General features: G+C 42.8%; 1 protein-coding gene across 2 annotated transcripts in view; it reads right to left on the reverse strand.

Annotated features, from left to right (window-relative positions):
- Positions 1-2,677: 2,677 nt before the first annotated feature.
- The window catches only part of Eif5b (eukaryotic translation initiation factor 5B), a 35,359-nt gene continuing 25,273 nt past the window's right edge, over positions 2,678-12,763 (reverse strand). For both annotated transcript variants that reach the window (XM_076380481.1, XM_076380490.1), the window contains 2 exons: positions 7,432-7,593; positions 2,678-2,961 (listed from right to left, as the gene is read on the reverse strand). In XM_076380481.1, the coding sequence (XP_076236596.1) occupies positions 2,854-2,961; positions 7,432-7,593 (270 nt within the window). In that variant the 3' untranslated portion in view covers positions 2,678-2,853. The remainder of the gene's footprint in view (positions 2,962-7,431; positions 7,594-12,763) is intronic.

Below are 12,763 nucleotides of genomic sequence, written 5' to 3' on the forward strand. Positions count from 1 at the left end.
CCTCCTCCTCCTCCTCCTCATCGTGCGCGCGCGCGCGCGTTCTCGTGAACGACGAAACCGGAAACACGTCGGGGACTTTATGCGATACACGCTTCTGCTTCCACGAATCGATCGTGAGCACCGAGCGACAGTCAGACGAGTTGTGACCTCGGCGAATTCGTCGACAGTAATTATTACCGTTTTTTCGCTTTTCCTGTTTATCATTTCGCCGTCTACGCGCACTATGTCAACGTCACTGGCGGACTCGGGACAGGCCTGCCTTGTCATGGTCTCCTGCTAGTTTTTTTTCCTTTCTAAACGTCGATTATAGTCGCCGCGCTCAGCGCTCCTTCGATATAGGCTCGGGGCCGCTAGCTGTGGGCGTTTAGAGCGAGGAATGTGTTTCTTTAATTTACGTTACTGTGTAGAAGCGCTTGGACAGTTTCGTATTATTGGAAATGCAGAAAATACACTTCGAGTAGAATTGTGTGATGCAGTTTTGGCTAGAGAGCTTATCTTAAGTGAGTTTTGTATGAGATTTAAGTAAACATTGTGTGAGGTTTACGAGTAGCGATGAGTATAACATTTGATATCGATTAGTATAAAAAAGAAGTGTATTTTATGCATACAGTTTGAATAACGTGGATGTGTTCAAACACCTGTACACGGTAGCGTGGATTAAAGGAACCTCAATAATTGTATAGACCTCGATAATTGTATAGACCTCGATAATTGCACTCATTTTCGGTCTGCATATCTCTGATAACCGATGTTTCACTGTATTCTTTATGAGACTACTTGTTTCCTTTCTTTTTAAGGTCAAAGGCAAATTAAAATCGAGAGAAAATTATTTATGATAAATTATAACTAGGAAAATGTCACGCAAAAGGGGCTCCTTTGATGGAATGAATTTTAAATTGTGGAGAATACAACAAAGAGCTTATAAAGAGAGAATATTAATATTGCACTAACTTATTTGTTGGCCACAAAAGTAACTCAGTTATAGAAACGAATGTATTATTAAATGACACACGTTTGAGATCCACAGAAATGAGTTTTCTATGAATTATAGTACCACCTCGCTATAGACTCGTCAGTCACTCTTCCCCTTACTTAAAATCCCCTTTTTAAAAATCAATTACCAATACATGATCTGACCTTAATAACTGCCTCATTCTTCATAAGCTTGTCTCTGATGATCACAAGATGGTATTCAACTCTTCAAACACTAGCCACAGCGACGAGCCTATATCGAACAAAAACTCTACATCGTTACCATAAAGAGGAGTGAATAGAAACTGTGGGGTGAATAAAAATCGTAACTCTAGGTGACAGTAAATGCCATTTAAATAGTAGCACTACTAAAATTAGCGTTATACTTAATAGCATAGAAACATAACTCTAGGTGACAGTAAATACTACTTAAACAGTAGCTATTAATACTATTAAACATAACACTAATTTAGTAGTATTTACCATCACCTATTACTGCCAGTAAATTAGTATTATCATTAATTGTATCGACACGAATTAGGTAGTATTAACACCTACTATTTAAGTAGTATTTACTGTCACCCAGAGTTATGTTCCCATTCACCTCATTTTACGATAACTCTCGAATCCAAACCTTGAAAACTCTCACCTTCGACTCCCATTACTCTACACCTTCGTCTCACCTTGTCCACTATCCCCGTCACTACCAACACTATCAACTGCCATACCAAAACAAGACAACCTTTCCATCCTCGAGTCCCCCTACAAATTTTCTCCCCCTCTCCTACAACCCTGATGAAAATTTTCTCCCCTAGAATCTAGGGCCCAGGTAATTTTCTTACCATCCTAGGTCTCATGCAACCCAAGAACATAAGGGAAATATTGCACGAACAGCTCGTCTGTCACCAGCGAATAAAACGAAGCGTCTGACGCAAGATCGATACGTAAAAACGTGGGAGGAGGGGGGGCAATCGTTGCGGTCGAAACCACGAGAGGAGGAAGAGAAAGAAAGAAGGCGGAAGTGTCCCCTCATTCGTCGACGTCTTGATTCGTCGAAGGAGCCGAGATGGCAGGAAACTAGGAAACGCTGAGGACTTCCTTTGCTCTGCAGGGGCGCAGACTCATGAAACCGATCCCAAGGCCCTGTTTTCGCTTCCTCCTGAACGGTTGCTCGGGCAAGACTCTGGATCCTAAACTAAACATGCGCAAACACCGACAAGCTGTCTTATTCTACTCTATCTAACCTTCTCGTATCATGAAAATAATCGGAACTTTTTGCGCGATCCACCTCCCTGTTTGAGCTAGCTTCTGTCTAAGACAGGACTACTCGGTTGAATGTACATATTTAGGTAAATTCGACTGGTCTGTGTGGTTCTATTCCCTTCGTTAAGTACTGAGAGATTCTAGGTTACTTCTGTCTAGTGATAGCTTGGCAATGGACACTGTACACGTTACTCGTGGCAAATGGTCACGTCTAACTCTGGTTAGGCTCGTACGACTTTCGATTTCGCCTGTGCTGCTGAACCCAAAGGGACTGTACACGGTTCGAGAATTTAGACATGCTTTTGTGACTGAACCCCGCGGCGATTCGCGGTTTTGAGGGGATGTCGGTTTGGGAGCTCGAAGCGATCGAAGGAATCACAGGATGAAGCAAGGCGTGCCGCGGTTATTTGCGTAATATCAAAGAGAACGACACAGAGAGATCGAGAAGTTCGACGTGTATATTACAAATCGAGAGATAAACGATCGACAACGGTGATCTGATGCGGATCCACGGAGATGCACGGGCTTGTTGTCGATCGAGGGCCACGCCCCGCTAGCTGTCGGTCCATGGAGCCAGCGATGGATCCTCAACGTTTCCGACATCACGTTCAGCAAATCCTAGAGTATCTGGAAGAGCTTCTTCAGTTCCACCATCAGCTGCCAATCAGTTTTCACCAGGTCGTCTCTGAAGTACTCTTTGCAGGCGTCTATACTCTGTCTGCTTATCTGTAACAGAAAGGAAAAGGCCATTTTCAAGTCAGAATTTTGATACTCTATATAGAAGAATATAAATAAAAAATCATTTGAAATTTCGGGGAAGAGGAATTTTAAGTCTGAGGTTTCTTGAAGAAGCTACAGTATTCTAGCTTCATTTTAGTTGAAAAATTTCAGTTCACATTTAAAATTTGAAAGAGAATCAAAAAAGTTAATAGATCCGCTGTAATTATATACTAAAATAAAAATTCTGTTTATTCTATTAAACTAATCATAGTTCTATGAAATTCCTGTTTCAATAAAACAGATGATGTCTTAAGACAAAAACCAAGAGGTACTCAGCTTAAAACAATTTTACATACTCCTATAACATGAAAGTGTCCAAATACATATGCACAATAGAAAATCCTGAATAAACTAGAAAAGTAGAAAATTTTCAGAACAACTGAAAAACGATTAAAAAAGAAATTCTCCTAAACAGCCCCAAGGCAGTGTCTGCCGCATGCCACACGTTGCCCAAAAATGTTTCATCAATGGGATCGCGCCTTAAGGCCACTGTGCCTCCTAACCACATCTAAAACACGAAAAATATAGTATCGAGCGCGTAAGGGGAGCGGGGAAATTGTCAGTGCGCCAAGTCGTTAGGAAGACCGCTCTCCGGCATCGATCGTTCTCTCTCCTCGTCTAGGAATAATTTCCTTGAATCGGTTTTCGCGAGGACAGGCGCATGCTCGCGCACACACAGGTCCATTCACTAACGTAACGCTTTACAACTGTTTCCGCCCCCACTCCCGGCCGGAAGTCCCGTTTCATTCATGGATCGGTCACAATGGTGGTTTTACGCGGCTATTGAGGACGCCTGCCTCCCGCCACGCCCCTGCTACTTCTCCCCTCTCCCTCTCATTCTCACCACCCTCCCCCATCCCTTCCTCCTCCCTTCCTTCCTCCCTCTCTTTCTTTCACGCGTGCACACACATACACCGCAGCTCTTCCTCCGTGTATAATTCTTTGCCTTTCCTCCTCTGCCTCCTCCTGCCTCTGTCTCTTTGTCAACGCACACGCACACACGTGGCACAGTCTCACTCTCTCTCTCTCTCTTTCTCTCTCTCTCTCGGTCTGTCTCTCTCTCTCTCTGTCTGTCTGTCACTCTCTTCGTGCGTCTGGGTACAGCTGTGTGCATTATCAGTGGAGGGTCCTCGTCTATGGATCTTTGCAGATGCTTCGATATGGACGGTTAACAGAAGAGTTCGATAGCTTGGTGACTGATGGGACATTCGGCGAGGTAAATGTACCGACACCTGGGCGCTTGAGATGTCGAATGTACAATGACGAAAAGTAAGTGGACAACATTTTTAGGTAATTTTGTGCACGTTCTAATTACGCACCAGTAACTGAATATACTACTTTAGGAGACTATTTTTCTGTTTCTTTGCTAGGTACTATTCGTGTCCCATGAGAAGTCTCCTGGAATGCATTGCTCCTAATGTGTTTCAGCGGACATCTCGTGGAACATGAATGGTACATTAGAATTCAAGCTTAAAATTAAATAAAATTAGCATTAGTGTTCCAATAGCGGGACACGGTCTGCTCTTTGGACATTTATTTTACGTAAGTGTGAAGTGTTCGCTATAGGCTCGGTGACGGGTTTGAGGCGAGGGATATGTTTCTGGGGTTGCTGAAAGTTGTGTGCTGATCGTGTGAGAGTGGGTTTGTTAGAGAGTTGGAGATTGTAGTAATTAATTACGAGATACGGTGAATATAGCGATGTGATTACTTATAACGAGGGAATAGAGTACCACCACATTGCACTCATTTGCTGTGTAAGCATTATTTATTACTAAAAATCGTGATTTTATGAGAAATAGTGTAATGTCGTTATTTGGTGCAAAAAATGCACCTGATTAAAAATGTACTCAATTAATTTAAGATATCTACCTACACACAAGAAAAAGAAATTTCAAATTAACTCCTTGTCTGCAACCTAGATTCTTAATTTTTTAAAAACCATTTTGTTTATGAATTTTCTCCTGTTTTGTTTAAAAAAATCAAGGTAACATATAACAATAAAAACTACTGAATGATACTCTAGCAACTTGGTGGAGTATTCTCAAGAATTCTCAAGAATAGTTTGCAGATGACATAAATAAAAATAAGTCTGCACAAGAAGAATTTAATAGTAAACTGAAGTCCTCATTACTTAAATGAAAGTCTGACAAGAGAATTCTAATAATTAAATGAAAATAATAATACTAAACAATTTGCAATCTGAAAAGAATCACAGAAAAATACAAAACTGAAAATTCTGCTTCAGCTAAATGACCATCCCAAAATTGTCAGTTTTTATCTGTCCCCTTTCTATTCGCTTGAAAATTGGCAGCTGAACCCAGCGAGTACGTGCCACGAAGGCAAATTACGCGCGCAAAATCGACGGCCGACGAATCGTCGTGGGAACAAGGTGATTCCGTGGAATCGATTCTAGGAAGCGAACGGTAACGACGACTTCCGCTCGCCTTGGAACAGCAGAGAAAGACGTCGAAGCCAGAACGGGCCTGTGCACGCGTGAAACATTCGTATAGCTGTGCTCGGGCGCGCGTGCACAACCGGAAAACGCAGACAGAGTAGGAGGAAAGAAGAGTTGACAATGTGGAGCAGCGAGCATGCTCGAGAGTCTATGGCTACGACGTTTCTCTGTGGGCGGACAGTGGCCCACTGTCGATGGAACGAGGAGCCTTATCAAAATTCAGTTTTCAAGCTGAGGCATCCAGTATTGCATTCGTGTGTCCATTATTGTTGTGAATATAAATGATGGCGTTGCCTCGAAGCAGAAACTTGTAATATTGCGTCTGGGCGTGCAATATTATTACTGCACGTTCTAGAGTCTCCTGTTTTAATAAAAATAATAATATTACTCGTGCAATAATAATAATAATAGTATTGCATGTGCTAAAAGAAATAATATTATTATTATTTCAACACAGAAGTTTCCCATATTTCATATGCACGTTCAATATTTAAGTAGTTTTAACTCAAGTTCTTAATCGACATGCACAACACAGAAATTACATTTCCAAAAAGAAGAAAGAGCATTAAAAGACTTGTTTCGCCTAAAAATAAGAATTCAAGAAGACCCAAGCACATAAGACAGTCTTGAGGCAGAAAACATTAAACGCCACTGTCTCGATAACAGAATCAAACGACTTAAGTCGTTTTACCTTACAACCACAGAATACAGCTCCTGCCGACTTGTGACATAATTTCAAGAAGCAGAGGTGAATCAGCGACGACTCTGCAATGAGTGGAAAATACAGAACGAGCTGTCGAAAACAAAATCAAACTTTTTTTTTCACAAATTTGTTTTTTCGAAAACAGAATCAAACGACTTAAGTCGTTTTACCTTACAACCACAGAATACAGCTTCTGTCTAGTTGTGACATAATTTCAAGAAGCAGAGGTGAATCAGCGACGACTCTGCAATGAGTGGAAAATACAGAACGAGCTGTCGAAAACAAAATTAAATTTTTTTTTTCTTCACAAATTTGTTTTTTCGAAAACAAAATCAAACGACTTAAGTCGTTTTACCTTACAACCACAGAATACAGCTTCTGTCGACTTGTGACATAATTTCAAGAAGCAGAGGTGAATCAGCGACGAGTCTGCAATGAGTGGAAAATACAGAACGAGCGCATTCGATTCGGTTCTCTCACTCCACTCCGATAAAGTCGAGCCTATCAGACGAGGTATTCCCTCGCCTCCGTTAAAGTATGCTGCTCGTCGATTCGCAGCCGACATCCAAAGCGGAAGGTCGAAAAGAAGGAGGCGAGGGAGGGCAGGAAGAAAGGAACGGAGGTTCTGCGAAGAGCGGAAGTCGACGGTGGACGGGCCCGATCGCTGCCGGATGTGCATCTTCCTTTTTCGACCGGAGCCTCGCATACTGATGAGGATCGTTTCCGTCTCGCTCGGCCGCTGATTTTGATGAAACTGCAAAGCTATGCGAATCGCCGGCCAGAGGGGCAAGCGAGAGGAGGGGCAGAGGGCGAAACGTTCGTTCCCTAGCTGAATTTTATCGGGCAGACCACCTGTCGATCGAATTCCTTTCGAGGCAGCTGCCCATCGAAAACGCTGAAACGTTCGCTTTTCGAATCGTTTACTTTCGGATGGGACAGGCACTGATGACGAATCGATGCTGCTCCTTCGTTTAAGCTACGTTTACATTAGGCAGCTTTGGGTCGGCCGATTGTGTCGTTCAGAAATAGGAAAATGGGTTCAGACAGTTGACCCAGTAGTCGATCAGTTAATTTACTTTTCGCGGGAAAAGCCTTCATCGTGTGACTAAGGAAGTCTAATTGGATTCTGCGCTAGTTTGGATCATAGAATCAATGAATTTTGGTTACTAATTTGTAATGAATAAAGAAAGAAATATTGTAGTTCTGTGAGAAGCAAACTTCGATGATAGTAATTTCTTTTTTAAGAGGCTAGGCTTACCTTGCTGACGACAAAGTCCTTCTCATCGAAATGACGGCCAAACATTTTCGGCGCCTCCCCAGGTATCGGTTCGATTTTCACGCAGACCTCTTGACCTTTCCTCGCCGACTCCACGGGTTTGTGATTGTACTCTATGCTCGTGACCATTCCCAATTCCACGAACTGAAAAATAGAAACCATTCTCTCTTTAATACCATTAGAAGACCACTACTTATTTGGTAACTCTAATTTTACGGGCTTCTATTGAATAAAATAATAATACAGTATTTCAAGTAAAAGACCCAGTTTTCTAAACTAAATCAACTAAATTAATTTTTGTTAAATTTGGAAAGAAATATGTACAAACTACAGTCTTTATATTCACACGTAAAGCAAGTCTTAAATTACATTTAAAGAACTGTACTTCATACTAGTTTCTTTCCAAATTCTTAAAAAAATTAATTTAAGTAGCACCCAGAAACTGGGATGGGCATGGAAACTGAGTCCTCCACGAAGCAGAGCCCAATTTCTTATTTCTTCCAGCATCAACGCATTCTCGATCTCAAATGCATTTAAAATCCTCTCCAACTCCTCCCATTTTATTTAAAAAAAAAATTTCGAAAGCCATCTCGAGTTTTTCACGCCGCAGCCTTTCCTCTCGATCCACGGCGCGATCGGTGTGTCTCGTTGCGTGGGCACAGCTCCGCCTATGCATTCCATTCCGCGGCCGGAAGTCGAGAGAAAACCGAGTACCTGAGCATTGCGCGTCGTCAGGGCCGCCACGTAGGTACGCTTGCGTTTCGCTGTTGAATACCGTCGAGGATCGATGGACCGAGTAGGCAGATATATGTATACGCGAGCACGTAGGCTGCTGGATGTTGTGGGTCGATGTACACGGTGTGGCCTCCAACTTTTTCCAACATTTTCATGCCTCTAGCCCGAAGGAGGCCTTTTGGTAGAGGAGTTTCCTCGAAACGAGGAATCTTTCGAAAGACAGACATTGCATTGCTTAAAATCACGACGAGGAGTCGCTTTAGGAGCTTAGAGGATCGAGATATGAGAAACCCATTCTTCTGAAATCAGTCTAGGTACCAAGGACTTCGATATGCTTGCTCTGAATTGTGAATTATGTGAAATGAAAAAATAGTTCATAACCTAGAGTCACTCAGAGCCTCAGAAGATTGAGATATGAGGAACTCATTTTTCTGAAATCAGCTTAGTTACCAAAGACATAAATCTGGTTGCTTTGAACCCTGGACCAGGTGAAAAGAAAGAATAATTCCAAGAGAATTTGAGTATACCATCAAGCTTCTATCGAGACAATACTGTATAAAGAAGATTCAGACTGTGAACGAGTTCAGGCAACAGTGTCTCGAAATTCACGATCACCCTATAGTCACAGCCGAGGCGACATGGCTCGAGCATGTCGTTTAGAGTCTCGTTATTGCGGTAACACACCTGCAGCCGCAAGAACACCAAGTAGGCGACAAACCCGGACGCAAGTTTGCTCAGAGACACGCACAGATTACCGCCTGTGTTTTGAAACGACCCACGATTAGGGGCGATTAGCGGCTGAATAGCTTAGGGGAGTCAGAAACCAGCAGGTTTCGCTTAAACGTGTGTAAAAGTAATTCTCGCTTTGAAAATCCTCGCGTTTCCATGGTATTGTGGGTAGACGAAGCAAGAGTCGATCGATGGATCGTCCTCGTGCGTTTCGACAGAAGAGGAGCAGCCTACAAGTTCGTCCCCTTACAACGTTCACTCCCATATTCTTCTCGGTTCGGTTGCTCTCTGCCTTCTTTACTTTTATGGTGCTGCGATCGTCCGATTTTCGACACTCCAGCCACCTACCAGTCAACATTACCATATATACATAATTGCGAGCGCAATGCTCTCCGAGAAAGTGTCCGAGGAGTCTTTGGGTACCGAGTTCTGTTACACCAGACTGCTTCTTATGGGCCAATATTGGCGTTCAGGCCCTTTTATTGTGGTTTTGAGACGAAATTTATCTTTATGTATCTTTTTAGAGTTCATATAATGGACCAGGCTAAATACCTAAACTCTCAAAATGTCAAATGTCTTAGTAAAGCTACGTTTATATTAGACAATTTTTCTCTCTTTATCCTCTCCAAGGATATCGAAAAAAATGATAGCATGCTATTTAAAAAAATATAACCTCAAATTCTCGCGATAAAATAACCTTGGAAAAGTAACCTTCAACAGGTAACATAATGCCAAATTGACTATAACTAGGCTATTGGACTATCACATACTCATTTGAACGCCATTTAGAAAAACAGAAGTACCATTCACATGTCTTCACATGAACATGACCACACGACAACTCCCTTAACACCAAAAAATGTTTATCCAAAAAATGTGTCCATTACTCCTACAGTTCAAAAGATAACCACCGTAACAATTTTTACTGGGACACCCTGTACGTGCAGACGCTAATCAAGAATTGAGTTCTGATCAGCAACTGGGTCCTCGACTACTTACGACGCGGTAGCGTGCATGCGTCTTCCTTAACGAAAGGGTGAAGCGCGCTCCCAAATCGAATCGAAAAGGTAACACGGTCCATCATGCCCCGTAACTCGATTCCCTTGTTTACGATGCCGAGCAACGCGCCACGAAACGCCCTCGTCCGCGCGTGTACCCAATTCGAGGCGAGCCATTCTGAATGGATCTAAGTTTAGTAAAGCGACTCGAAGGCAATGGCAGCCGATGTGCTCGAAGAATGCGTATCACGGTCCAGCGGATAGAAACGTGAACCCCGTGGGTCGTGCGACGAGATGGACAGACGCACAGTGCTCCCGGATGGCGCACAAAGAGGAGAGAGAGAGGGAGAGGGAGAGGGGGAGAGGCACGACGGAAATTTATGTTGAGCTAATAGCACGGACTTTATAGTAATTACCTACGATCCTTCTCCCGGTCACTGTGCATCGTCCTCAGAGCGGAGGCGCGCAAGCGATTAACCTCGAACGCCATCGACTCGATTAAGCCTCGATACGTACGCGAGATCCCTGAAGAAGTTATCCCGATCTGGTTCAGTTATCGCGATCAGTTTATCGAACGAAGGGGAAAAACTAATTTACCATCGACGAGCGATTCCTCCTTGCACGTGCGCAACAGTCATCTACTTGCACACGCGACGGAACGATTTTCGATTGGCCGATGCTTCTTTATCGCCCCTCGGGAATTAGCTTTTTGTTGGTATTGATTTACGGGGAAATTGGTAGCGCGGGTTTTCGAGATACAGAGATTACGGTCGGAGGTAAGTTAATGGTGGCATAATTTAAATAGGCAACACACGCGAAGAGAGAGATGATCCTTTTTCGAGCGGTTTCTTCTGGTTTCATTCGATTTACTTGTGGGAGATCGTACTGAGATTGTGTTAGGGTACGTGCTCACCTGAGAGTAGATACGATTATGGTGAGCTGATAGAGAGAGTTGAATTTTAGTAGCACAGAGTATTGAGTAGTTGTGGAGAGTAACTATGTACTAGGGAAGACTATAATCATATAAAGTGAGAGTACACTCTGACGCAGCTGTTATAGAAAACTTTCCAGTGGGCACGTACGAACTTTTATGTCTCAATGTTCATTTCTGTGATTGTAAAGCAAAACGATCAAAGTCACATGTTTTTGTTTTCGAGAATAGACGTTCAAAGTTTTTAGTTTCAATACTGCCTTGTGGACTTGGGTCTTCTTGGATTCTTATTTTTAAATAAAAACGATCATTTAATTTTCCAAGACACTTTCCAAGTTGAAATTGAAATTCTCTTTGTTTAAGTTATTATAAATAAAAAGAATAAAATTCTTATTTTTAAATTATTAAAAATCATGAACTCTGTAAGTCGAATTTTCGTATGTTAAATCTCTCTTGCTCGAAAACTTCGATAAGTCGAAGCCTCTGTAACTCGAAAATTTTCTCTCTTCCCTTGACATTCGAGTTATCGAGGTTCGACTGTATTCAAATACAGTAATATTTGTATTCACCTCATTTTACAGAGCCACCTATCCACCATTCACAAGGCAAGACAGACAAATGATGAGGCAAATATCACCGAGCCGAATGATAAGATGTCGAAGGGGAGGTGCTTATTCGCAGAGGGACGATGATTTCTACGTTTCCCCTGTTCGCCTGAATTTCCGTGAAACGACGCCGAGAGGAAAGGGGATAGCAAGGGTGGGGCGTTGGCGTACTCGGTAGCAGACGTGGCGAGCACCGTGCGAGACGGGAACCGGAAGTCTATTTTCGTGTGCCGCACCGATTTAGAAAGCTTTATAGTTCGTACGAGCCTGAGCGGCTAACAGCCAACCCGTCGTCGACGTGGCTCGCTGCTTTGAGCGCACGCACAAATTGAGATTTGTGCTTCGTTCCATTTCCCCTCCCTCGTTGCCACCCCTTCGTTTCCTCTGTGTAATCGTAAAAGCTCGCGAGATATCGATCCCCACGTGGCCACTCGAATTCCTTGGGAAACAAGGACGATGGTGCTCGATAGAGGCTCAGACCTTGCTGACGAGTTCATATCGAGAATCACATTTCAATGGTCAACTTGTGCTCGTAGTAGCACACTGAAAGACATAAATGACAGTAAGTGTTGACCTAAACAACACTTTTGTGCTCCAAATAATATCAAGCTACAGTATGTAAGTGCTCGTTGTAAACTCGATACAAGTAGCGCAATTATATCTCATCAAGGGTGGAGGTGAATGAAAATTCTGAGTAAGAGTGAATAGTAATAAACAGAAAGAAGAATAAAATGAAATCAAGCTACAGTATCCAAGCTCTTACTGTGAGCTCGCGATTCGATGCAAGCAACGCAGTTGGATCTCATCAAGGGTGGAAGTGAAAGGAAACTCTGAGCAAGAGTGACAATAATTAACACAAACAGGAATAAAAAGAAACCCAGTAATGGGCTAATATTAATGAATTCCTTTCTATAATCTCCTGACTCATTATCAAGAACAAACTCGTACACCGTAAACATGTACCTCTGAAATCATCCAATGTATGAACTAAGCCAGGTTTTTAATAACACCAATTCCAAGAAACCGATAAAAATCTACAAGATAAAAGCAAGCTTACAGCAAACAAGACTAGCTTACTGATCGCCTCGAGAATCTACCAGCCTACTATCGCCAGCTTTTCCATTCACGGAAACCTGAATGAATCAAGGCAGGAAGAAGTGGGGGAGTCATTCCAACGCGATATTCGGGAGCGGAAGTAGCGTTGTCGTATCGCGAACGCGGCGATAAGCGTTTCTTCCCTCGTAGCGCGAGGATTTCCGCGTGGCGTCGGTTTCGTCGACGGAGCGATTATCGTCGTTGTTCGTCGTTAGCAAAAT

The sequence above is a fragment of the Calliopsis andreniformis genome, chromosome 1, assembly GCF_051401765.1.
Source record: "Calliopsis andreniformis isolate RMS-2024a chromosome 1, iyCalAndr_principal, whole genome shotgun sequence".
NCBI classification, from domain to species: Eukaryota; Metazoa; Arthropoda; class Insecta; order Hymenoptera; family Andrenidae; genus Calliopsis; species Calliopsis andreniformis.